This window comes from Hypomesus nipponensis, chromosome 8, assembly GCF_054491055.1.
Source record: "Hypomesus nipponensis isolate SF chromosome 8, ASM5449105v1, whole genome shotgun sequence".
Classification (NCBI taxonomy): Eukaryota; Metazoa; Chordata; class Actinopteri; order Osmeriformes; family Osmeridae; genus Hypomesus; species Hypomesus nipponensis.
The window spans coordinates 5982579-6009943 of NC_140368.1; the positions used below are offsets into that span (position 1 = coordinate 5982579).

The following is a 27365-nucleotide window of genomic DNA, read 5'->3' on the forward strand; positions in this document are numbered from 1 at the left end:
TATTTAGGAAGTTTCACTTATTTAAGCTCAGCATAGATGTAAATTATGTTCTGTGTACTGGTATGTTATGTTATGCCAGGTGCTTGCGTTGTCTTGTCTTAAGAATGTCAGTGCCCAGTCTGACCTTGTGTTGTTCTGTGTACCTGACAAATAAAACTTGAACTTGAACTAGGTTTTTTTCCACAGAAACATCACTGACACAACCTAGTCCATTCCACATTTTAACATCTTGCTAATTTATTAGACACTATTATCCAAAGTGACTTACAGTATTAACACCACAACAAGCTCCATAGGCTCAAAAAAAGCTTCCTTCCTTCATTTCTACCTCCCTATTTTCCGCCTGTGTTTCCTGTCAGTTGTTCCTGATTGATAGAAACTGCAGCGGCCTCTGAGACAGGCTCGGCGGCGCCAGCCTTCCACTCGTACCCGGTGACAAATGTAGGCTCTAAGTGTTGGTGACAGCCTGTGATCCTACAGGACCCTTCATGTTAGATATGGAAGGAAGATTTTTTCATTAACTACAGGTGTGCCGACCGTCTCGTCCTCCTCTCGGTCTCTGGTCTGACGTGCACTGCCCACACCCCCCCCTACACACACACACGCACACACAATGGCTTCACTTTCTGCCCCATCGACACTGCACACGCACACTCTCTCTTCTTCTTTGCAAACCCTCTCCTCTACTTTCCGCTCTAGTCATCTTCCCTCCATCTTAAACTTTAGCCCATCCTCTCTCTCTCTATCTCTCTCTCTCTCTCTCTCTCTCTCTCTCTCTCTCTCTCTCTCTCCTGTCACAAAACCGACACACTTCCAGTATGGTGGCCACAGATGCAGACCACCCGGAGCAGAAGCAGAGTGTGGCTGCTAGGCTGGGCCTCCAGACAGGCCTGATCCTGGGTGGTCACAGGGGGGGGGGGGGACACCATTCCTCGGTGGCCCGTGGGAGAAATGGAACAGTCCAACCAACAGAGATGTGTTTGTGCACCAGGGATTGAGGACACAAGAACGCTGAAAATCGAGTTCTCCTCTCGGTGAAGTAGCTGGAAGTTCTCTTTGATGTTCAGCGTCTGTTTATTGGAATCTCATCGTTTGTAGCTCAGTTTAGATACTGATCTAGTTGTCTGTCTACTGACTGAACGGTGTGAACAGGCCACTGTCACTGTAGCTAGAAGTTTCTGCCGGTGGGACCAACTGGAAGATTCTCCCCAGGGACTTCATTAGAGTTGAAGTGGTCCATTGAAGGGAGGTTTGGTTTAGCCATTGCATGTTTAATTACTGAGCTGCAATCGGTTTATATAAGCCTTGAGCCTTCCCTTTGTTGGTCTATAAAGACATCTCCAAAGCAATCTCAGCTCAACACGGGTACATAACTGTATTCTCAAAGTTGAATACACAGCTCCAGGTCATTATAAACCGAATAAATGTCCACCAATATGTTTGTGTGAAAACGATGACTTTCTGATTATTTTGGAGCTACCTCACCAAGACGAACATGCCTCCCCAGGCCATGCAGGGACAAAAGTGACAAAGTAAAAGAAAGCAATTAAAAAAGCTATCTGAAGGTGTTGAAAACAAAATATGTCCAATTAGATGGCTGTTTTGCCAAGAGCTGGAGGACAAAAGGACTGTGTAAGTTCTGTGTGTAGGCGTCATTACTGTGGGGAGGCCAGAGTTGTTAGTGCACACAGCATGTACACAGCCGGCCAGGGGCCAGGCCATAATGATGACTGCATAAGATCTGGCAATATGCTGGAAATCCTAAAGGGTCATTTCATACTTCCTTTTGCTCCTGATAGTAGCTAACTGACATGTTTGGAAGCAAAGTCAAAGCTGCAGTGTGTGTGTGTGTGTGTGTGTGTAGGTGTGTATGTGTGTGGGGGGGAGTTTGTACAGTATGTGTATGTTTGCAAGTTAATGTGTGTGTGTTGGTGCATGTGTGTGTGTGTGCCTGTCAGCACCGTCATTAAACCCCTGCTGGCTCCAGCCCTGGTGAAACAGGGTTTGAAACCAAAGCCCCCGCCCCGGCAACAGAGTCACGTCCCTGAACATCTGTGTGTAAGAGGCTGGGATGAAAACCCAGGCCACGCTGGCTGGAAAACATCCACGATAAAACACACACACACACACACACCACAGCACAGCACACACAGCCCAGGTCCCACACTGACCATACCACGTGTTGATTGAGCCAGACCTCGCTCTTGAGCTGTGAAAGCTGATTTTCTAGCTCTTTGAATAATCAGGTTGAGGGAGCTGAAAATAGCCACTGGCTGCAGCAGCATAGATGGTGGAGCTGGAGGTGGGGGGGGGGGGGGAGCAGCAGAGCCTGCGAGGGCTTATTTGCAGGCCCGCTTCTCCCCTGGGAGCTGCGCTCAAGGTACGTCACCCTAAGGACCCCGGACGGAAGAGCCCCCACCCCAGACCATAATCACGGCACATTGTTAGAGAAGGACGCGGGGAAAGGGGGGGGGTTGCAAACACACACAAGGCTGGTACATTTCTATCCTGCACAGCACCTATCAGCTACTATTCTACTATTCTTCTAGACAACTGATGTGAGAAAAGATTGAACTCTTCTTTCTGTGGCAAATCCCTAAAATGTTGAACATCAACAGATGTAGGATGCAACATGAATCCTACTTCATGGGCGACACTGACAATAGAGTGCACAGGTTTGCAACAAAGCAATACTAAAAATACTAATGTGTATTGTCACAGTACAGTGAAAGCGGTGTTTGAAGTAGAGTCTAATGATGTATAATGACAGGGTAAAGCTAATGGAGAGTTCACGGAACGCCAGTTCTGTAAAACACGGGATATAAACACTAATTAGTATTCATATGCCTTACGTTCACATCCAATTTGACAAATGCAATATGACGGTCTTGTGTGTAAAGTTCAATGAAAATGCTATTGTGCACATATTTGCTGGAGGACTCAGGATACTTGTTGATGGTAGTGGGTGTACTGTAGTTGAAAGCATTCTAATGACAGTTGGTATCTAAACTCTTGGTGAACCCTTCCAATATAAGTGTGAGGTATTTAAAAGTTTTGTTAGTTTCATTCTTTTTTGTTGATCCATTTTCAAGCCTTTCCAGAGGAGGTGGAGGAGTATTTAAAACTGCTCTGGTCCCATGGCAGTTTGGGCATGAAAGCGTCCCACTGCGACCGGATTTTAGTGCCGACTCTGACAGTACTGAGCTTCAGTGTGTGTGTGTGTGTGTGTGCGTGTGATGTTTGCTGATGCGTGAGGGATTGACATGTTTGATGGGCAGCAGCTTGCTGCGTCACAGTCTTGTACACACTATCTCCCTCCTCCTACAAGAAAGTTTCCCAAAATATCGAATTGAGCCAAACAAAAGCAAAAAGCTCTAAACTTGACAAGCTGACAAGCTGTTATTAAATCCCATTGAACTTTTGAGAATTTGACATAAAAATTCAGCCGGGTAAATAGTTGGCAAAAAGGTCAACTGAAATGATCAAAGGGAAGCTCAGTTTGACTGAGTGATAGAGAAGCACAGACATGCTTTATGGTGGAGTAAGTAGTTATTTTGACAGCTAGAAGTCATCAATATGTATGTACAGTAATTGGGAACAGATCTTTTTTCCTCATGCAGTAAATGTAGAGCATGTAAAATGTAAAAATGTAAAAATTGGTGGCATTAATTGTGGTATGTGTTCTGTATGGATGTATAATACCTTCTCTGTGACAGAGTATCAATCACTCCATAAGTCCATTCAGGGCTCGACATTAAGGCTTGTCCGCTTGTCCGGGACAAGTGGATTTTTTGTAGGGCAAGTGGAAGAGAACTTTACTTGTCCCACTGGACAAGTTAAAACTCAAACCAAATAAAATGCTATGTTACTTTACGTTATGTTCCAATTATTACGTCTATTTTACCGAATTTATTTGACCGAATTCTGCATTAGCAAAACACAAAATAAAGTGGCTTTGTCCCAAGATCAGACCGTGCAGCTAATTTAATGGTAAACACTTGAACGGGGGCTTATTACCTGAAAAAGTATTTACCGTGTCATCGCAATTACACTCTCAGGGCTTAAAAACTGTGTGACTTGCTCAAGTAGGCAAATGGCTAGACCATTTCATAATAAATTCAGTAAATCAAACGCTGTAAGACCCAGTGAAATGTTATACAGCTAGCAAACTAACGTTAGCTAGCATTGCTACGACATTGGCTAACTCTACTTCGGTAGGCTATCCTCAGTATTTGCAAGCTATCTAAACTTATACTGTATCTAAAATAGGAGAAATAGCCGCGAGACAAGCTTTCACAGGTGTTCGCGTGTCTATGTTGCTTCACTCCGTGGGCCTGCACCTCGTCCATTACTGTTTACAACGTTAGCAGGACAACTTGGTTTGCGTTGCCTTCTCAGCGTGAGAAGTACAAGGTTTGGTGTGAGAGCGTCTGAGCAGGGGCGATTCTAGGATCAGACCTCTAGGGTTGCTCAGTCCCCAACTAGAATGTGACATGAAAACAGTGCCTTGCAAAAGTGCTAAACCCCCTTGCTATTATCAATCCCTAATTTCACTTGATAGCAATTAATACATGTATGTATTATTATGAAAAATATTGAATGAATAAAAAAAACTAAGGATGTCCCTTTCTTCATGAACTACCAGCATCAAATGATAATAAAGAATAATGTATATTTTTAGGGGTGCCTGAGCACCTGCTTGAGCACCTACTTTACAGTTGAATATTAGCTGGTATTTAACTACATACATTTAACTGATACAAATGCTGCTAAAGCTTGCTAGGTACACCACTGCCGACGCTAGCAAACTAGAAACGTCAACACCATTTAAAAAAAATATTAAATTATAAATCTTTACCCGGACAAGTGACTTTTGTGTCTGGACAAGTGAAACGTTAATGTACTTGTCCGAAGGACAAGTGCCTCAAAAAGTTAATGTTGAGGCCTGCCATCCAATAACTGGTATGTTTGTCTGGGTTCTGCTTGAATCCCTCTAGAAGTAATTGAGGTCTTCCTCAATCCCCCGGGTGTTTGGTGTTTACAGAGTCTGATTTGTGCAGGAATCTGTCCATGAGCATCACTTACATGACACAAAGTGAATCACATTTATTCAGACTCATCAGACACATCCGTAACCCAACTCTGACTCGTATGTGGACGTTTGGGCATGCATTAGGAGTGTGATGTGTGAATTGTGGTGGGGGGGGGGATTTCAAACCAAATTATACCCTCATCCTGTCATTGCGATAGTTTGCTGAGAGAAAGACGTTGCAGGGGTAGCCAAGATATTTCATTTACCACTCAATGAAACTCCTCTCAGTAGGAGAGGGAGTTAATTGACCGATGAATTACTTCTTGCATGAGCACAACTCAATGACACTTGTTCTGAAGCAGTAATATTATCTCACTTTCGACAACCATTTATCCCTCTAACGACTCTAAAATTGAAAAACGAACACATTCATCAACTGTGTCCGATCTGAGAAACAACAGCAAATCGAACTGTCCTTAACTGTAAGGAAACAGAAGGGTAGCCCTAGCTCACCTCCTTACCATTTTGAGTACTGCATGACTTTGATGCAAGGTGCTTCATTATGTGAAGTCATGTCCCTTGGTTTCCCCCAAGAGAAGAAATAAATTAGTTTTACATTCAAATAATGTAATCAGCCTCAGTTAAACCTAGATCTCAAAAACGTGATTATATCAGCAGTAATTGAGCAGATGCCTTTCTACCTTGAATGACTTGAGAGAAGTGTTGGGGATCATGTAAAAAGTGGATGATATGACGAAAATAGAGAGAGTAAATGAAAGGGAACAAGGCAAGCCTGCCACCTGTGTGTCGGTTTCATGTGTTCATGTGTTCACTGTGGGGGGTTTGTTCTGGTGGTAGGGATGTCACATGACCAAGGAGCATTCAGTTTGTGATCATGTGATGCATGTGATGGTTGTGTAGAACATACATGCATCATTAGGAACTGAATCGGCAACGATGCTCTTGTTATTCAGACATGAAGAGTACATTTGCATAGACATTTAGCAGACGCTCTTATCCAGAGCGACTTACAATAAGTACAGGGACATTCCCCCGAGGCAAGTAGGGTTCAAGTGCCTTGCCCAAGGACACAACTTCATTTAGCACGGCCAGGAACGAACCGGCAACCTTCTGATTAATAGCTCGATTCCTTAACCGCTCAGCCATCTGATCATAAAACTAGTAGTAATCATAAAAACTAGGTTCTGAATGAAAGTTTCTTGTTGAAAGCAAACAATGTGGCCGTCAACAAAACAAGAGGAATAAAAGAGGATTTGTATTTTATTTCAAACCAGTAATAAACTCTGACAATCACAATTCAAACAAGCCTAAAGAAGAAGTTTGGCAGAGAATGGTAGGCAACTACAATGACCAGAAGGCAAAGCGAGGGGGCATGTTCCCAGGTTTTCATAGTGCAGATTCACAGTATGACAGATCTTTAGTCTGTGGAAAACCATGAGATGTGCTTAGGACAATGGGATGAACCCTGTGACAAAATTGAAAGACTAGCCTACCTATTAAAGCACAATGAAATTGCCTATTGAAGAGAAAAAAGGGAGTGGGAGGTTAAAAAGAAGAAGAAAATGTAACAATCGTTAGGTAGAATATTTCTGTCTCTATGACTGATAAGCTATGGGTGAATATATTGTACTTCCATATCATATATATGACAATGGCATAACAAAGCAAAAACATTCATTCATTGTGGGGGTTCTGTTTTCATGCTCGTCATCACATTCTCTCGAACTGTATAACATATCAAACACATGAATGTTTTTGTGAAGTCACACAAGGCCAAATAACAAAAACTCTATACCCCTCTCTCCTTTAACAGCAACAGATAACATGTTTCCTGATGAACAGAGTTCTAACAGTGAATGAAAACAAAAATAAAGATCATACTGACTCAGTGCATTTGGATACCACCAACCCAACCCTCCCAAAGACTGGAAACACAGAGCCAGGAGGAAGAAAGCACAGACTCGACTGAAGGACAGCTAAAACGTCCTCCATTTTGTTTTGTTTTTGGAGTAGTCTCAGACCACTCCAACACAAAAGACCTATCAGGCCTCTCAAACGCAGCCTCTTCCTTCCTTGGAGAAAACCCTAATCTGACGGGATTTAAAGAGGCAACCGTTGTTTTTGTAGAAGCACTTCTCTTTACCCTAGTGCGTCATATTCAGTTACACTTTACCTGCAGACGGAGAAGGAAGACAGCCATCAGTTCACAAATGTTCTCGAATATTCCAACACCACCACTCCACAAGGTTCTGCTCCTATCCCAGATGAGCTTCCCAAGGTGTCCGTCTGTCACCACACGTTTATGGCCACACGCACACACCTTGCTTCAGAACAATAAGCAAACCTTGTTTATGCCAACGCATAGGCCTACTTCTATTTAGAATTTCTACTTATATAATGATCAGCAGAGAGATAGGATGTGTTAGAGCAAAGACACTATAGCTACTAATACTACTATGTTTTTAATCTCCACCATCAACCACAAGTTACCTGAAATAGAGAAGCTACTGACAGAACTCCTGTCTATGAGTAGCCTGGAAGTGACGTGAAACAGCCATTCCTCTCTGGCTAAGCTTCCAACAGTATGTGATGTGAACCCAGGCTGGCCTATGAAGGAAGGTGAACACATCCCAGAAACAGACGAAAACTAGACTGACTCGGCACCGTCTCTGCGGGGGGGGGGGCACACACACAACAAAAACAGAAGATTTAAAGTGTTTAGTCAAGACCGCTCAGAGCTTCCTTTATGGGATCTCCCTGTGCAGGGGGCTCAGAGTCCAGCAGTCAGCATGGGGATAGCGTGGCATCTTAACCCTTGTGTTATCTTCAGGTCATTCTGACCCATCAGTCATTGTGACCCACCGTCGTATTGTGATCGCTTTACCACATACAAAAACAAAGTGAAGCATTTTCTTTTAACCGTCGGGCTGTCTCAGACCCCCCACATCGCAATAGTTAAAAGAAAATGTTTTTATTTATTTTTGTATTGGGTAAAATTGTCGCAACACATCGATGGTTTGTTGTCATGTGACCAAGGTAGCACAAGGGTTAATATTATAATTTTTATTATATTTTTTTATTAGTTTCAAATTTTTTATTTGTTTCAATTTGTTTCGATTGCATCATGGAAAAACCAAAGGGAGTTCTGATAATTATCCAATGTGACAGGTCTTGATAAGAAATAGTTTCAACACAGCTATTCAACGGCACACAAATATACTCCCTGTACAATGGAGGATGTTAGAATTGAAGAATAGAAATTTAAAAAATCCCGTAATTAAATTAAATATTTGGTTTTGGTTCTTCCCTCCCTCTCTTCATAGTTCTCTCTATATCTAGAAGGCTTGTGTTGGATGTAATTCACCCTGTAAAGTAAACTACTGACCTCACATATTGACAGTACAGTAGGGATAAAAAAACTAAAAAACAAACATGACAATAGACTGCAGAGCCGGGAAGGGAGGGAAAATGAAACATCAACAACAAAACAATAACATGATATGTCTTTGACTTCTTCTGTCACTGTGTCATTCCCCTAGGCCTCTCTCTCTCAACCCCGCCCTGGCCCCTCCCATGGGTTAATCGCTTTTCTTCTCCTCCGGTTTCTTCTCCTCCACATCCTCCTCCTCCTCCTCGTCCGCTCCTTCCTCGGGGCCCTCCAGCTCAGCGGCCTGCCTGCGCTCCTCTTCCTCCTCCTCCTCCTCTTCGTCGGTGAGACCCTCCCTCTTCATGCGCTCCGTGTCGTCCGTGCCGTCGTCGCCCTCGGCGGTGCAGATGCCGTAACACATGAGGCTGATGACGCCCAGCGGCAGACCGAACAGGAAGCAGCCCAGCACCGGGGAACTGCGGAACACCGACTGGAGGAGAGGAGGGGAGGGAGGATGGCAGAAAAATTGGTGGAACGGAGGAGGGAGGTAAAAGGATGGGCAGAGAGACAGAGAGAGAGAGAGAGAGAGAGAGAGAGAGAGAGAGAGAGAGAGAGAGAGAGAGAGAGAGAGAGAGAGAGAGAGAGAGAGAGAAATGAAAGTAAAAAGCCGTGGGCGGAAAGGGGGTAACCAGAAAAAGCCAACACTGATTTATGCCTGCTATGACAACAATACATAAACATATTCTTCCGCACAACAGCAGGCAGCCTACTGCTGACACTGCGCGCCCATGATTCCTGCCTAACGACCTCCTCGCTGCCCTCCTCTACCTCACACCAGGCTCATGATCTCCTCAGGCTTCTCCACTTAACAGGCCAACCACCAAAACCAAACTAGAGGTCTCTGTCACTCCATTTCCACACACCCCTGCCGGTCTGCCTGCCTGGCTGGAAAAAAATATATGAGTGGCAGTGAATCAGCAGCCTTACTAAAGCAGGGTAGCTTAAGAGGCACCTGGAGGGCCCAGTGGGTCAGAGCTTCCGTCAGCCAGCCAGCCATGCAGCCAGCAAAGAGGAGGAGCGAAAAGTTCCCCCTCTTCTCCAGACAGCTACAGCAGAAGAGCGATGGTAATTGCCCTAGCCTGTGATGTCAGATGAGGTAAAGACAGCCAAGCTATGCTAACACAGCGTCATGAGTCACTGGACCCAACATGGCAGCTGGCTGCGCTCTCTCCTTCCCTCATTCGGTCTCTCCCCGACGCCCTCTCTTTCTACCGCTCTACCTGCCTTTCTCTCACCCCGTCTCTCTCTTACATTCACTTTCACAAAACAATGTTTGTTTTCTCCTCGTGTAAGTTGTATGCAGTCAGTCAAACAAACAAACAAACGAAGCGATCAAACTGTCGTCCTACTCACCATGATGGTGGATCTGGCGTCAAAGGCCACGCGCTTTATCCTCTGGATGAAGCCATCTCCTCCATGGGCCTGTGGGGGTGTGGTGGGGGTGTGATGAAGGAGACAGAGGAACTTGTATTACAGGTCTGAGGAAGAGAGAGGACAAAGCTCGCCGACACTGGCTCACTGGTGAGCCGGTGCCAACCATGAGATGGCCAAGCTGGCACGGACGAGCGCTGGCCTGGGCAACCAAGCTTTCCCCGCCACTGTTATTTATTTGGACGGCTTGGCTTTGTTTTGATGGGTGGAAAATAACCCAGAGGTTTCTGGGAAAAGAGTGGGACTGTTTGGGTTACAGTTTAACTCATCTGTGTGTGGAAAGGGGACGGGGGCAGCTCGCTTACAAAACCGAAGGTTAGTAAAAAAAAAAAAAAGCCTTCATAACATTGAAATTGAGCACCACAGGCCTGGCTCTCCAGATGCTAGCTAGGTTATTCCAGAACAAAGCGCCCAGGGGAGCGCTGAGAACAGTCAGAGAAGACTGAGCTGTGGTTCCTGATACACGTACTGAGGTCAGGGTACTGGGGCCTGCTGAGGACAAATGACTGAGGTACCGCACTCAAATAAACCAATGAATGTTAAAACACACACAAGGAGGACGAGAAGGGTAGAGGAGGGCGGAGGGGTGGTACCTGAGCCGATCCATCCACAACACTGTTGATGAAGTTGACCAGCTGCTCCAGAGAGTCCACAGGCTCGCGGGGTAGGAAGTACTGCTCATTGGACGTGTTGAGTATGATGAAGGAAGGCACCGACACATCGCTGAGGAAGAGGACCATCAGAGCACGTTGCTTAAACTACGAAACAAAAAAAAACTACCGCCTCACGAAGGAATAGGAGGAGGAACAGTTATAACGCAAACGCACTGATGTAACCCAGGGAAGAAGAGGACAATAAGGAGATATAAAATATGGTATAAGGAGAGCGAGCTGAGAGAGAGTCAAAAGGAGGAGGAAGAAGGTGAAGATGGCAGTTAAACACATTGTGGATGTCAAGATGAAAGCATATTAAAAAAAGATCAGTGAAAAATCATGAAATGGTTCATTTCTAAATTGTTTTCCTAGGCAAAAGCAACCAATTTCAAATGGAGGATTGTTTTACCAGGCACTAAAAGCATAGCAACAGTAACTCTGGAGGATAATCTCTATCTTTATGCAAACGGTGTGCTGGTCTGTGAGTGGAGGGGACAGGGAGGGGCCTCCCAGGTCTCTGAAAGAGAGACCTTTACTAATTCAAACTGACAGAGACCACAGGAGGGCAAGGACTGAGTACCACCGCATCCCAGCTGAGCACAAACACACAAACATACACGCACACAAATACATCTACACTTTGCCACTTCCCAGCACTGTCCAGCCCCATTGCTGCATTCAGGCGCACTCACTCACATGCAAACACACTCTCACACACACACACACACACACACACACACACACACACACACACACACACACTCATCCATCACTGTCCCAACACACCCCAGCTGAGATCAGGTGTATCCCACATACTCCTGAGTAGTTTAGTTTATTGCTGCACCACTACCCAGCACAGCTGTGATCTGGACCCGAACACACACACACACACACACACACACACACTCACACTCGCTGTAGTGTATACCCCATCTGACGTAAAGCCTCTTCCAGCAGATGGCAGGCATTCTGTATAAAGACAGATTAGCCCTTCACCTCCAGCACAGGCAGCATCACAGACTGCAGGGCCTCTCTGAGGGGTTGTCTGCATTCCAGCCTCTAGTCTGGTGTCCAGGACAGCCTCTAGTCTGGTGTCCAGGACAGCCTCTAGTCTGGTGTCCAGGACAGCCTCTAGTCTGGTGTCCAGGACAGCCTCTACCATTGGGCTGTCCCAGTCCAGTCCCAGGTCTGCTGCTCCATGTTCCTTACCCTCATTCCACATGAGAAGCCTCAGCGTTGCTACAGCGATAATACCATGTTCAAACAGAAGCAGGAAAGGCCTTAGAGTAAAGGCCTTTAAAGTAAAAACAATAAGGTTGTGTGTGTGTGTGTGTGTGTGTTTGTGTGCACGTGTGTGTGTGTGTAATCAGAGAGTTGGCAGTCCAGCCGCATACGAGTGCTGCCCGGACCCAGTAATCTGTGTGATGAAGGAGCCGTGGATAAAAAGCCATCAGATTTATGTCCATGGCCTTCCTAAGGGAGCGGATTAGGGCACATTGACAGTACAGGATTTCATTCCTCAAAGGATGGCAATTAATCCTGGGCAGCCTAGCCCAGTCTCAGTCCAAAAAAGCAGAGCAAGAAATTCAAGATCCAAGCGCTGTCTCTCACACACACACACAGATGTACACTATACGCAGACACACACACATATTTCAAAAAATACAAACCTAAAATCACTCATACACACGGCATGAGATGCATTCCTAATCCCTTATGCTCTCACACACACACACACACAAACATTGTATTGGACGTATTCACAATTACAGATTGACTGTGATCAGTGATACATTGTAAATCAAAGGCAGGGCTTAGGAGACCATGTCTGCTGTAATCCCATCCACACAAACAACAACATATTGAACAAAATATCTGAAAAAGCACATTGTTCCTCAAGTCCGACGCACGCACACACATGCTTGTCACAGAGACACAAACACTCTCTAACATGGGGACAGGCAGACACATGCATGCACGTGTACTGTGTGTGTGTGTTTGTGTGTGTGTGTGTGTGTGGGGGGGGGGGGGGGGTTGTGAGAGAGTCATAGCCCCTGCTGTGGTCCTTCTGTCCAGAGAGGCTAGGGGGTCTGTCCAATTAAAAGTGCTGGGTGTCAGAGTGGAGCTCTCTGTGCGTCACACCCAGGCAGAGGCCTGGTCAGGGGCCTGGAGGACACTCCTAGTACCATTAGCCCTGCTCTCCAACACCCATTAGAGTCCTGCCAATAAGGCTTTAATCCACACACACGCACGCACAAACACACACACACACGCGGTCAGAAAGTTTCATTCATCCCGCCCTCGCCCTCGCTCCAAGGAGGTGGAGCAGGCAGAGAGCCGTGTTGGAACTGACGGGAGCACTAAAGGGAAATGACAGTCGGTCCAGATAATTGACAGGTCCATGAGAGTGCATCGTTAATGTCTGGAGCCGACTTTAAATCCTAGCTTAGAGTAGTGCAGGCCGTAGCCAAGGCAACCTGGAGGAGAGGAGGAGAGGAGGTGAAGAAAAGGGACAGGTAAAGGAGATAGGAGGAGGTAAGTAGAAGGAGGAAATTGTGAGGTTAAACCAAATGAGAATAGGTTTGAGAGAGGAAGGAGGGGAGGAGGTGAAAGGGAGAATAGGAGAGAGCGAGAGAGAGAGAGAGAGAGAGACAGAGAGAGAGAGAGAGAGAAGGAGAGGACAAGGTGAAATGAGGATCTGGAGTGCTGGTGGGAGCTACTCACCCCATGATGAGGCTGCTGATGTAGTCGTTTCCATCCATGTGACCAAACTGGAAGTCCCTGTGGGAGAGGAGAAACGACATCAACTCAGAATCAAATCAGAAAAAAACTAAGATATAACCGAAAACCCAACTTCAGCCACTGAATGAGAAGAAAATGGCCATCTCATTATGAAGTGTAATCTAACATGACACCAGAGCCAGCCTCTCACAGATCCCCTCTCAGATGTGCTCCTATCCTCCTCCTCCTTTCCTCCTCTTCTCCTCCTCTCCTCCTCCTCCTTTCCTCCTCTCCTTCTCCACACAGCAGAAACCCAGCGGTGCCCTCAAAGCTGAGGGTAATATTGCAGGGTGTCTTTTGTGTGGGTTTCAAATCTCTAAGCTCCCGGGCCACCCCCTCCACCCCCATCCCCACTCTCTTTATCCTCCAAAAAAGGTCTTGCAGCGATTCATCAAAACGATAAGACTGGAGAAGGAATTACATCAGTTTTTCATTGTGTGGTTCGTTGTTTGAACAGAATGCATTGTGAGGGAAGAAATTTGGCTTATCTCAATAAATACTGTATATTGGTGACTCTATATACACTTATGAAATGTAGTATATATGACATGCCTAGGGAGTCTGTTCCCTGTGGGTGCTAATGCTAATATCAATGAGGTGATTCGACAGATGTGATCAGAACGGTCAGGCTTCTGTCTGATGATGTCAGACCTGACACTGAGTATAGTGTGTTACTCCCACGCAAGAACAACAGTTAGCTTGGGTGTGATTGTATGCACCGATAGATGGATCCCATCTATCTATAAATAACCCTTTGGGCTTTCCACAGTCCTAAATCTTCTCGCTCTGTCACTCTGTTGCAGATGGATGGCAGGCCAAACATCCCCAGCGCTCATTACCGCCTCCTCCTGCCATCTCCCCTGCCATCCATCTGAACACAGACCTGTCCACACGAGTAATCACCTCAAACAGGGATCTGGGTTCAATTGATCTAGTGTGACCCATTGAAATTGAAATCCGAAAATCCATCCCACAAACCCATTTCACCCCCTCGTACTCCAGCAAAACCCACAATTAAAGAATTGAGACAAATACCATTGGATCCTAGCCTGGCTGCCAGCCCAACTTCTCCCCGCCCACAAACAAATTTGGTCGGGAAGTTGGGTCTGGAGGGTCTCGTATTGGGAACAACTACATAAAACCAGGATCTGGACGGACCAATGAAATTGCCAGGGCGGGCTTTATACGATGATGGACAGATGATCAACAGTAACGTAATCAACAACGTCACGAAAGAGCCCTTGGGTTGAATTTGTTTTCAACAAACAACATATTACGTTGCTCTGATTGGTTGTAGGTCTATCCAATTGAGATAAGGGGGCATTTGTTTGACGAGTTCGGTTGAAACACGCCCCGTAGTCACAGCCCAACGGAGAGTTTTCACACATGTTCTGACTAGAATTATGAGTATGACAACGTCAGGCTAATTGGATCCATTAGTCGGGCAAAAGTGTGTTGACTCAAACACAGGGGCGTAACGCTAATACAACTAGCCGTCCAGGTGCATCCACGCACAGCGTGCATCTCTGATCTCAGCAGGAACCTGCCGAGTCGGCCTCTGAAAGGAAGACATGCGGAGATGTACAGCGGCCAGCCTGACTGAGGAGGGGAGATCTGTATCATTCAATCCCATCTAATGGGCCTGCCCGGGGGGAGAGAAAACACACTTTGATCACGGAGGTTTTTGAATGATAACGCAGCTCTTTATTACAAGCCGTGGTTAGAGTCTGATGAATCAACTAGTAAACCCGGCAGCTTGGAAAAGCACATGTGAAGTGGGATCGCTGCATCGGTACGTCTCTCTGGCTTGCAGGCTGTTTTGCGTTTGGTCGGCCTCGGAATCCTTATGAAATCCCTCACGCACATACGCTCGTGAAAGCACTCCAAATAGGAGCCTAAGTGGAGTTGGCGGGGGTGTCTGGACGTGAGGGAGGGAGTGAGGGTCTGGGGGGAACCAGCGGCTGACAGCCAGCTGAGCCCTGATTGACAGCTGCACCTATTTCCGGAAGGTTTGAAATTTTTGCATAATTAGCCGTCTAGCGGCACAGCGTTAACCCAGACGAACCCTCTCAGAGAGACGCACAGGCACGTAGCATCTCTTCAGGAGCGCGTCGCCTCCAAACAGGAGTGCATTGTGAGAACCACTCCCCCCCCCTCCCCCCCCCCTCCCTGTTGGACTTACCTGTTAAAATGCTCCCGGTACTCCTTTGCCACTTGCTGAATCATACTCTTTAATCTGCAACACACAAATGAGAAGAGAAAGAAATGCCACAGGAGTTCAAGTCCTGGCCCCTCTCTCCGCATCTGACAGCACGGCGTGGCAATTTGTGGAGAGAGCGAGAGAATCCGACAAGAAAAGCCTGCTTATCTTTCCTCCAGTTGAAAGCCCTTTCCTTTTGAAATGCCACTGCAGTGTGGTTTCCATGGAAGCGTGCGTTTGTAATAGTTGTCAGGGCCTCAGGTTTCATTTCAGTATGTCGTGTTTACCTGCTGCTCGCCTCGGTCGGGTCCTTCTCATCAATGACTGCAATCGCCACCAATTTGCCTGTGGTGGAAGAGAGGGTGTTAGGAACCAGCACTGGAGACAGAGGAGGAGGAAGATGAGAAAGACAATGGCACAGAGATAAAAGGCCATGGTGGAGGCAGAGACTGATGACCCCCTCTCTCAAAAAAGAAAAACAAAGAGAAAAGGAACAACAGCTTTATTCACTGGTCCTCCCAGCTTGGTGTGCTAGGTGTGGTCCTATCTCAGAACCTGTTCCCAGCCCACTGGTAAAAGGATGCTTTGGAGTGGAACACTCAGTTACATGACAAATGGGACGACAATAAAACAACAGCGAAACAACCTCGGCAGAGTATGCTGTTGTGGTGTGCGTGGAAGGGATATCTTCATCGTAGAGAGAGGAAGGAGAGGATTAGCCTGCCCTCTAGTGGACACATACACAGCTAAATGGTTTTAGCAGATGATTCCTCAGGATAGGGGCGAGTACATTTCTACACAATCTGTAAGTGAGTGAGAGCTGTAGCCAGGAATTCATTTGATAACTATTCACAGGTAAACAACAGTACAATCTCATGAAGCAGAAAGATTCCAGGAAGTATAACGTACCGGTCTCTCCCAGTTCGTACAGGGTGAAGCCATCAATCTGAAGGTATCCTTGGAAACGCTCTTTGTTGACCCAGGAAGACAAGCTGCCATCCTCATACTCTGCAATCACACAAACAGGTTATAAGATGAAAACAGCTTAGACAGGGAAGATAGCCAAGCGTAGATCAATGGCAAGCCACCCTTCAGATAAGTGAATCAATTGAGCATTGATGCCTGCCGAGTTAGGATAAGGTCAAGATATTTGCTACCTGTTGATATCGGCTTTGTAGGGAACATGATGAGGATGACAGAACTCACTGGAGACACACACTCACACAGGTCATTCAAGGGTTCCCAGCCAGAATCACAGGCCGGTGTTTGGAAGTCTTTTTCAGTGGGAGGAGAGGATATGACAGCACTGAAAGAGATGTTTTGAGCAGGACGGGGCGTTGTTCCAGTGGCAGAGCAACCACACCCGCCAACACACCGCAGACGGGCACAAATATTTGGATACAAAAGATGAGGCATTACTGGCTATTGAAACACACACACACACACACACACACACAACAGCCCATTTTGGTTACCGACGGATTGATGAGATACAAATAGGTCTGTGTAAAATGTATCTCTGCATTCCACATTCCTTTACAAATCATGCAGCGGCTGTGATTGTGTGTGTGCTATTTTTGAGGGAGAGATCTAGAGGAATCCCCTAATGATCGCATGCCCTCTTTACCAGAAAATTCTCTCCTTTGCTGGCGAGGGGGAAAAAATAAGATGCAATGAGATTTATTTCACACTGAATGAAAACCATGGGGAAAGAATCCTTCCAACAGTGCAACAGAAGATGTGTGTGGTGATATTGCAATGCATTTAATCAGCATGATACGTTGTTAGTTCTGACGCTGACCAAAAGTCATTCACCTAGCCTGACATCTGGAGGAGACGCGGGTTGGAATACAAACACAGAGAGAGAGAGAGAGAGAGAGAGAGAGAGAGCGCAAGAGAGAGCGAGAGAGAGAGAGAGAGAGAGCGCAGGAGAGAGAGAGAGAGAGAGAGAGAGAGAGCACAGGAGAGAGAGAGAGAGAGAGAGAGAGCACAGGAGAGAGAGAGAGAGAGAGAGAGCGAGAGAGAGAGCGAGCGAGAGTGAGAATGGGAGCTAGTGAGACTGACTGGCTAAGCCATTTTCCCAAGGTAAGGCCTGCATAATTGATGCCAAATGTAGCACAGGACCCCATTATGACATGTTAATAAGTTAAAGCCACCTTTTCAGTTACGCTGGCTGCTTTTAAGAATTACAACCTCTTTAACACCTCCAAGCCAGTTCTACCCAGACCCCCGAGGGAGGACGAGTTGGCAGCTCAACGTGTTCTAAACTTAGATGTCAGTCAAGGTCAAAACATGCAGCAGAAAGGTCCTACGCTTCAGCCCATCAACTTAAGTGCAAAGACGCCACACAAGCTTCTATCTCTGCCTTCATCCAAAGCTGGAAAAATGGAAGTCTTGCTTGTTAAGAATGCTGAGTCAAGCATGTGGGCAGACATTCCAGAAAGTTCTTCCCCCCCCATCTCTCCCCCTCCCCCTCCCCCTCCCCCTCTCCCTCTCCCTCTCCCTCTCCCTCTCCCTCTCCCTCTCCCTCTCGCCCTCCCTCTCGCCCTCCCTCTCCCCCGTCCCCCTTCCCCCTTCCCCTCCCCCTTCCCCTTCCCCTTCCCCTTCCCCTTCCCCTCCCCCTCCCCCTCCCCCTCTCCCTTCTCCCTCTCCCCTCTCCCTCTCCCCTCTCCCCTCTCCCTCTCCCCTCTCCCTCTCCCCTCTCCCTCTCCCTTCTCCCTTCTCCCTTCTCCCTTCTCCCTTCTCCCTCTCCCTCTCCCTACAGATGTTCCTCCAGCAGCAGGCTGGTGCTTCTTGGCTGCGGTTACGAGAGGAGGCAGGTGAGAGAGGGGGGCTAACAGCCAGGCCCCACGCTGGGAACTCACAGCCTGGCCAACCTCTCCTCTTCCTGGACTCCCCTCTTCCCCCTTTGAAACTATTCAGGCCCTCTGGCCGACTCTGACCCTGCCATCTCTGTGCTGCACAGGCCCCTCCCCGTCAGGCAGATGCTGCCGCCGCGGGGGAGAGGGGGATGAACACACACAGACACAGGGAGGGGAAAGGGACCAGACAGAGGTGTGGTGTGTTAGCTTGAACCCAAAGAGGCCCATCTCAAAAGAGGAAGCACACACAGCTGGAAGGATGAATGAACCTGATCTACCCTTTCTTTCTCACAAGAAGACTGACACGTCATCGTGTGAAGTGTGTGTCTCTGCATGTGAATGTTGGTTGTCAGCACACTGAGGGATGTCTTGTGGAGGGTGAAACAGGCAGAACCACCTGTCTATCTGCTACATAGGAGAAGAGTAGGATCTACTTAAATAATCATCAGTATGTATACCGGTTAGCAGGGGAGGTGAGCCGTAGGATTGATACTACATTGAGAAAAAAAAATACTACATGTGGAGGCCAATGACAATTCTCAGTGATCCAGTGTGCTAAGGCTACCTGCTAAGAATTAATAGGAACTGATATCAGCACTTTGCATATCTTAGCTTCTGAGGTCACTAGACTGTCAAATTCACAGTAAGCTTATCAGCAGAGTGGGACCATGTAAACAAAGTCATTCGATGTTGCGGTAGGTTACTGTGGCATCCACTTTGCCCAGCAACAGGCGACAAGTAGCTTAACAACTAGCCTAACAACTAGTGAGTTATTTAGCTTCACACGGCCCCCGACCAGGCTCAGAATGATCTCATTGGCTGCGGTCTGCACAGTTAGTGCTCTAATAACGGAGTAAAGGCATAAACATTGCTCCAATCCACTTAGGGAGGACTGTTTCAGAGACTGCAAGTTCAAATAATGAGCAAACTAATGACCTTAGAGTCTAGAATGCTGTCCGTTTCAGTGTTTATAACAGCCATGTTCAGATCTTGCATGCAGTTTATGAGTTCACACTGCACACAGGGACCTTAAGCAAGACGGAAGAAAGAATCCCCCAGATACACGTGTAACACAGTCTGGAACATCGCGCCGATGTGGTAGAGCGGTTCCAACATCCAGGCACTTAGGTAGTTAAAGATGTAGGAATCACTATGCTTAGTCTGGTGGGCACTTCCCCAAAAGTGACTTTTGAACTGTTGTTTACTCTGTGAAGCAAACCGATCAAGCTAGACAGAATCACGCCGGTGCTGTGTGTAGTCTGCGAAGCGAGCTGCAGTACAGTATTTCATGGTTTCATGCTCCCTTCTCTAAACATACGCTACATATGCAGAGAACAGAAACAATGTAGAACTGGGGTAAACGTTCAGGCAACACGAGGTGGTGAAACTCATACCCATATCCAAACAGCACCGGCAAAAACCCTGCACAGGCAGATGCCTGTGTGCAAACACCCCTAACAGGAAACTGTCAGTGAGGCCCTTAATTAGACTTCCTTGATTTGTGTCATAAACGGTCAGCATTTTATTACGGGCGCACATGCAAACATTAAAAAAATGGCCTCGTAAAAGCCTTGTGTGTTCTGGGAAGATATCACATGCAAACGAAGCATTCTCACCATGTATATACTGTCCATATATCAGGCAGCTGTACCCTGTCTACTAACCAGCATCACCGGCAGTTTTCTATCCATATTCATCCTTCAAGCTGGACATAAATGCCAACACTCAAAACAAGGAGCTGTGCTGGGAACTCAGGTAAAACACTCAATAGAGACATTCAATACACTCTTTCAAATTGTTTCTAACTAGAGCTTTCCAACAACAAGCAAACTTTCTAGCACTTTATGTTTGTTGTTTTTACACTTGAGTAACGGGAAATGTATCCTTCCCATCTTTGAGGTGACAGCTTTGGAAACACCCCTGGAATGTGTTACCAGATCTCTGTCAAACTGTGTGTTTCAGGGCAGATCTGACTGAGTCAATAGAAGGATCATCGCTCCTATACCTTTCGCTGCCTCTCTGGGACCTTCCTGAAAGCTCAACTGCAGTCACCATGGCGACGTTCGCCTTCCAGAACACCCTTAGCATCCAGGTGTTGGAGGACTCGGAGGAGTGCGGGGTGTTTGTGGTGAGCGTCTGTTGTGGAGACCCCCTCCTGCTGGGGTTCTGGTTGCAGAAGCCCCCCTTTTGGAACGACCAGGTGGAACAAACAGATGTTATCTGGCAGGCCGACCTTCCTCGGGGACTAGATTTTGTGCTGAGGGCCAGGCACAGAGCACCAAACCTCTCAAACATCCACTTCTGGGGCCCCTTCGTGGTGGGGCTGTGCCTGGATGCCCGTCCCTACCGCTTCCACCTGCCACCCCAGGCTCTCAGCGGGGAGAGCATCCAGGAAGTGATGCGAAAGTACGGTGAACTTCTGCTGCTACGCTAAGGAGCTTGAGAATTGGGCTCAAAATCTCTAAACATTAAGACTTTCCTTTTAAAATCCCTGACCTCATCTGACAGGATTTATTTCAACTGTGCTGATTGTTGTTCCACTTTCATGTTTTTACTTATCCATTCATTGTTTATCAGGGGTAACTTTCAGTAGCAAAGTAAACATAAAATGAATAATTGCTGCTCCTATTCTTTGTCCTGGTCCTCCGGGATATTTCCTGCACAATTGTTCTGTTCTGACTCAGATTGGAGCTTCCAGCTTCCCTGCTCTCCCACAGCCACACAGTCCAGCCCATTCAAGCTTTCCAGCCAGCCGTGTGTCCGGCCTGAGACACCAGGAGCCACCAGTCATCCCCACAGAGACCATGGAGGACAGCCTGGTGATGGAGGAGCGGCTTCTTGGCCTCAGAGTTGTGAGCCTGATGACGGAACAGAGACTCTGGAGCTCTGACGGCGTGAACAACACTAAGACAAAAGAGCTTCACTGGCGGGAGAGGAGGAGGACGGGTGGGAGAGGGATGATATGGAGACAAAATGGCAGCCTGTGCTGGCTTGAATTAGATTGACCTTGATTCTGTGAAAACCGCAGTAAAGTTGGAAGCCAAGCCCATCCAAGAAAAAGTCTCTGGCGGGGAAACGCAGTAGGGTGTATGCTGTTGATAAGTCAAATTAGTGGTTTAACGAAAAAGAGGGGATGTGGTTACTCACCATCATAGGTGAAGTAGGCTCCGTCCTTGAAGACCACAACCGAGGGTAACTCTGGCAAAGTCACTGACTGGAGAAAATGGATAAAATACATAATTCAAACGGACTGCCATAAATCATCCCCTTACTTTCTTAATTCATTTGCACCTGTGCCATGCGGGACGGCAGTGCTGGCAGCCTGCCAGTAGAACATACTGTGCACTTCATGCCAAGTACTAGTGCTGAAGCTGCATGCCAGTAAGCCTTTCTGTCTCTCTGGCATTTAACACATTTAACCAGCATGTGGAACCACATCGCTGTAGGCCCTGACATTGTAGCTTCTAGTAACTGCCTGCTATGTCTAAACGATAAGCTTGACAGAAACCTAAGTTGAGGACAATCCTATTATTGTTCCAAGGGAACTCTACCCCCTCTAGCAACAGGATGAGAATGAAATTTGGGAGCAGTTACCTCAGGTAAGACCTCTTCCGAGGCTGAGAAGAAGTACGAGTAAACAATGAGCTCGGAGGCTACGTCGATATACTTCTCCTGCGACGGGGAAAACAAACAAACAAACAAACAAACACATCATTAGGCTCTGTCTGGGGAAACAGCTCTGCGGCTGCTAAAGTTTGTGCGAAACACACTTGCCAAGGTTGTGTCGTTTGCACATTAGGAACTCTTCAGTCACACAGCTTGGCAGTGGCAGAGACAGCAGCAGCAGCAGCTGCTTTATGGACCAATCAATAAACACTAGCTAAAGCGCTGTGACGGCTTCCAGAAGCAGTGATTGGACGATAAGACCACAACGTCTACGAGGGTGCGATTCTCATACCCACCTTGAGAGGTGACTCTCCGCCCACGTAGACAAACAGCACGGCGTGTCGCTTCAACATGTGATCAAACATCTGCTTACTGGGCAGCGCTCTCACTGCTGGTCTGGGGAGGGAAAACATGGTGTAAGGGAATTTAATTCATCTAAAAAACTTGGTGTTCTCAGTAAACAGATTTTTTACTCACGATTCACTAATTTCAATTATTTCCATTTGTGAAAGGAATGACTTTACATGTAAAAAAAAAGGATATCAAGGATTATTCTGAATGGTGCAAGGGCACACCGCACAAGACCGCTTAGTGATGCAGCCCCACGCGTTCTCAAGTCTGGATGAATCTGTTTTGTATGCATATAGCACCACCTGATGGACACTGTCAGAACTGCTGACTTGCTGACTGAAACCTCAGCCAGGTGTCCAATCATCCCTACGTCACGCATCTGCCTGGACATCCCCAGAAGACAGACAGACACAAAGAGAGAAAGAGAGATAGAGAGATGGATAGATAGATAGATAGATAGATATAGGCCACAGCTGGGAATTGAACCCTCCAAGGCAGGACACACAGCCGTGGTTTGTGGGTGTGCAAAGGGCCTGTCCCACCAGCAGGGGTGGTGCAGTGACAGGACACTACATGTCTATTAAGTGGGATGCCTTATCGGTCTCCCCTTGAATACAACACCAGCACAAGTTTCCTGAGTGACAGAGTTGACGGGCATAATGCAGTTATTTTAGTCCATCCTTGTGAAATGAGATCAGAGAATGACAGCTCATTATGCTGCTTGAAATCCTGTCTAAGAGAGATGCGAAATGAATGTCTTATTAAGTAGGAGGCCTGAGCCGCACTCACCCTGCAACCCTGTTGGCAAACTCAATGATGTCATCCTTTGTCCTTGGCCCTTTGTAATTATAGGCAAGATCAGCCTTTAGCCTGGGAGAGAGAGAAACATGAGAGAAAGAGGAAGAGAGAGGTGAGACAGAGAGAAAGAAAGGGGGGGGGGGTAGAGAACGAGGAGAGAGAGACAAGGAGACAGAAAGTGGGGGAGAGAGGAGAGACAGAAAGAGAGGGGAGAAATTCAGAAAAAAAGACAGAGGGGGAGAGGATTCAGTTTCAGCAAACATGTCCATACATCACACCTCTTCTCCAATGCGCTGATGGGTAGACAAGCACATTAACATAAAAGATAGGATCAGCAATAAGGTGCCCTTTAATTATACTCAATTGCTTCTTCTCAAGTACACAAGCTGGCAATCACAGTAAATTGTCTGGAATTGGCTAGACACAAAAAGCATGCTCTCAGTTATAGCTCTGAAAAAAGAAAAAAAAGAGATAGAAATGTCAAAGCTGCAAGCAGGGCACATATAAAATGTCAAAGTTAAGGGGTGCTGCTCTTTCCTCTGGAGAGATAAACTGAAGCCAAACCGGTCAATATCTTCAACATCAAAGCAGGCAGTCTGAGGTCAAAGCCAAGTGGAGTCTCATTGCTGGTCATTGGAAAAGATTGCCTTCACACACTAGGTCAAACTACTTCAAATCCTTGTTTAAACACTGTAAATACTTTCTTGAGCCTGCCTTGACTGACGAGTGGTCAGGGTTAAATTCATGGGCACACCGTATTTGTTCTGTTTTGCTAGGCCAGAGCAATCAAGTACAGCACACCGTTATCTAAATTTACATCAGATCATTCGACCCAAGTTGGACGTGCATTGTCACAACAACAATGCAGCTGACAAACACCCACATCTGTCTCCTCTATGAGTCTGACACACCTGCAACAGACTCAGCCAACATTAGACCCTATGCAACCAGGACCCACGCAGGCATGTTTGCTAAGGCAACAGTACTCCCCAACGAGGCGACAGAGATCTATTCTAATGAACTCGGTTGGGGGCGAGCCTCTCAATCTGTCTCTCTCTTTATCTCCCAGGATGTCTGCGACAGGCCCAACAGAGGAAGTTTCATCACTATCTCCCTCTCTAATGTGATGAGCCCGCTGTGAGCCGGGGCCGCTTGGAGAAGGAGCGCAGCGCAACAGAAAACAAAACATTAGGGGACTCTCCACAGAAACCTCTTGGTATTAGGATTGTTTTGACTTATAACAACAGCGAGGGTAGCCCCATTAGGTCTGTTTACCTCGTCTGTACCATCGCCATATCATGTCTTAAGGAAGATAAATCACTGTTTACGGGGTATAATGTTCTAGATATCCGTGAGGATGTGAGAGCTTATGTTAGGGTCTCTCAATGCTGTGAATATCATTAGTTTGTAATATGCTGATGTGTTTCGCACTGGGAGAGTGAGAACAACACCTGGTTCCCTAAGGAGGAGCAGGCTGTCTAAAGCCAGCTCCCTGGATGGCTGGTCCTGGGGAGTAAGGAGTCTCTCTGTTCATTACTGGGATCATTAGTTCAATATTGTGTAAAGTCACTAACACAACATTTTACAATATGTAAGAAGTGCATTTTATTTTGCACAGAAATGAATGTCAATAGAAAAAAATAGTATGATTGTGTTGGGATATATGAAGCACAAGCAGAACTCTTACAGTTTAATTGTGGGGTATCCTCGTACTCCAAACTCAGATGCGATACCTGCATTTAAAAACAAACAAAAAAACATGATTAAAAGGTTTAAAAAATACAGACCACAACTTCTGCACCCATGACAAAAACTACACTGAATTAAAAACAAGGTGCAACTTGAATTAAACTTCCCTGTTGTAAAAGGGCACAGGTCTCCATAATCCTGGGTAATTATCCTGGATGCAACCAGTAATCCCTCTGCTCTGAAACCTGTTGTCACATGCTTATCGGTTTTAAACAGCCTCTTATAATCTTAATCTGATTGTGAAGTCAGTGACAGTCAGATAATATAGCACTAGAACTTTAATCTGCCTTCACATGATTAGGCCAAGTAAGAGGCTTGGAACAGAGGACCCACTGTATGTGTAATACTAACTCATGTGTTGGGAAGGTAGGTGCCAGGGGAGACAGGATTCTGTAAAGCCAGGTGAAACCAGACAAGGCTTCTAACAGGAATAGGTCAAGAGGGAAACCTCGCAACTGCACAGAATGGCTTTTGCTATTGAGATGTATGTTGTAAACTGACAACAAAAACCTTCCATTGACTTATACACAGAACAACTTCATTTGGCTCCCATACAAGTTGATTTTAATTTCGGTTTTCACAGAAGTAGAGATGATCTTGGTACAAGCCATCTTTAAAGTCAGGGTGCACACACGCCTTTTGACCAGTTCACGCGGTCACATGTTGAAATTGTTTAATTCCAACTTTGATTTCCAGGTTTTCCATGACCGTGGGAAACGTGTTAAGGGCAAGAACATCTGAACATGTGCTACACACCTGAGTATGCAGTGGCATCCATCTTCCCCACTCGGACTGGAGACCCTGAGCTCTTCAGCTCCGCGCCAATCTCATACCAAACAGGCTCCAGCTTTTTACAGTATCCACACCATGGTGCATAGAACTGTGTGAGAAAAACACATGTCAGTTTGCAGATAAAATGACTGTCTATGGACATGGACAGAAGCACATTGTAGTTTTGGGAGTGCATGGTGCACTGAGCGGGAGGGGAGTCCGGAGGGGAGTCAGGTGGCTGAGCGGTGAGGGAGTCGGGCTAGTAATCAGAAGGTTGCCAGTTCGATTCCCGACTCTGCCAAATGACGTTGTGTCCTTGGACAAGGCACTTCACCTTACTTGCCTCGGGGGGGGGGGGGGATGTCCCTGTACTTACTGTAAGTTGCTCTGGATAAGAGTGTCTGCTAAATAACTAAATGCATGGCCAGTTATATCCGGCAGCCTATCCCCCATGTAGACCCAAAATTCAGCCTCAACTTCAGCCCTAAACCTGCCCCCGTCCCCCTCCCGGTGCTGGGGCGGAAGCAGCAGAGGATGCCAGCTGGATTTGCTCAGGCCCAGACATCCTCACTGGTATAAGCCCCCTGGCCTCGCCCGCCACGCATGCATGACTTCTCATTCACTAAAACTCACAGTGAGTGGACAGAATTACTCACACACACACATACAGACAGAGAAGGGCCCCCTCATTCCTTAATCACCAACCACTTTCGCATAGGATGACACTGGCAGTGTTGTGAACAGGGAGTACAGCAACTCTGATTAAAACCAGACAGCCCTGTCATTCAGTGTGTGTGTGTGTGCGTGTGCGTGTGACAGAAAGTGTGTCTTAGACTCACATCCACCAGCCAGACATCATCCACTCTGGTGTCCTTAAATCTATGGAAGGAGAACAAAATACAGGTCGAACGATACATCACTTAAGTAGCAGCATGCTTTACAAAAATGCCAAGTAATAATGCAGTTCTCAAAACAATCCATGATATGCCATCATGAAAAGATGTTCACAGTCTACACATTAACATAACACTTTGTTGTTCACTAGCTTAATATCTCCATTGACAACCGAATAGTGATGACTGATGAGGGAAGGAAAATGACAGTCAAAAAGGAGAGCATCACTTACGTGTCATCAAGATCTTCGACAACTGCAAGCACCGATGAACTTAAAAAGAACACTACAGGAACTAAAGAGAAACGGGCAACAGTTAATATGCACATCGTTACACGGATTTTCTTTTATAAACGTATCTGCATTTGAAAAAAGATGCTGCCTAAGACCCTCCAAAATCATGAGGCATCAGCTAGCAATGTGTAGCTTAAGCTCTGTAACGTTCACCAACATTACCCACGAATTCCTATAATAAGAGAGATTCAAGCCTGCTGTAGCAACAAAATATATCTATAGATACAAAGCAAAGTAATGAAAAATGTATTTACCTGCACAAATTAGGAAGGCTTTCACTTCTGCCATTGCTCCGAAAGGAAAACCCAAGCAGGAAATACAACAGTAAATCCTGTCTGTCTAGGCATGCGCAGAGTTCAGGGCGCACTGAATCGGAAGCATCTCTTTACAAAGTAGAAAAACGTTATCTAGTATTTAAATTAGATCAATGTACAGTAA

General features: G+C 46.4%; 1 protein-coding gene across 2 annotated transcripts; it reads right to left on the reverse strand.

The window, feature by feature from the left end:
* Nucleotides 1–6295: 6295 nt before the first annotated feature.
* Nucleotides 6296–27266, reverse strand: tmx3b (thioredoxin related transmembrane protein 3b). 2 transcript variants are annotated; one of them, XR_014766350.1, is made up of 17 exons: nt 27182–27266; nt 26868–26928; nt 26581–26620; nt 25727–25850; nt 24909–24954; nt 23213–23293; nt 22369–22468; nt 22001–22078; nt 21554–21620; nt 16455–16553; nt 15833–15890; nt 15528–15581; nt 13289–13345; nt 10505–10634; nt 9834–9902; nt 7544–8910; nt 6296–7226 (listed from the first exon to the last, which is right to left on the reverse strand). XR_014766350.1 is itself a non-coding variant. In XM_084703489.1 (16 exons), the coding sequence occupies exons 1-16, from the start codon at nt 27213–27215 to the stop codon at nt 8632–8634; spliced, it is 1377 nt and encodes a 458-aa protein (XP_084559615.1). In that variant the 5' UTR covers nt 27216–27266; the 3' UTR covers nt 6296–8631. The 2 variants fall into 2 exon arrangements, 1 of the variants encoding a protein (XP_084559615.1); XM_084703489.1 differs by having other exon boundaries at nt 6296–8910.
* Between the last annotated feature and the right edge of the window lie 99 nt (nt 27267–27365).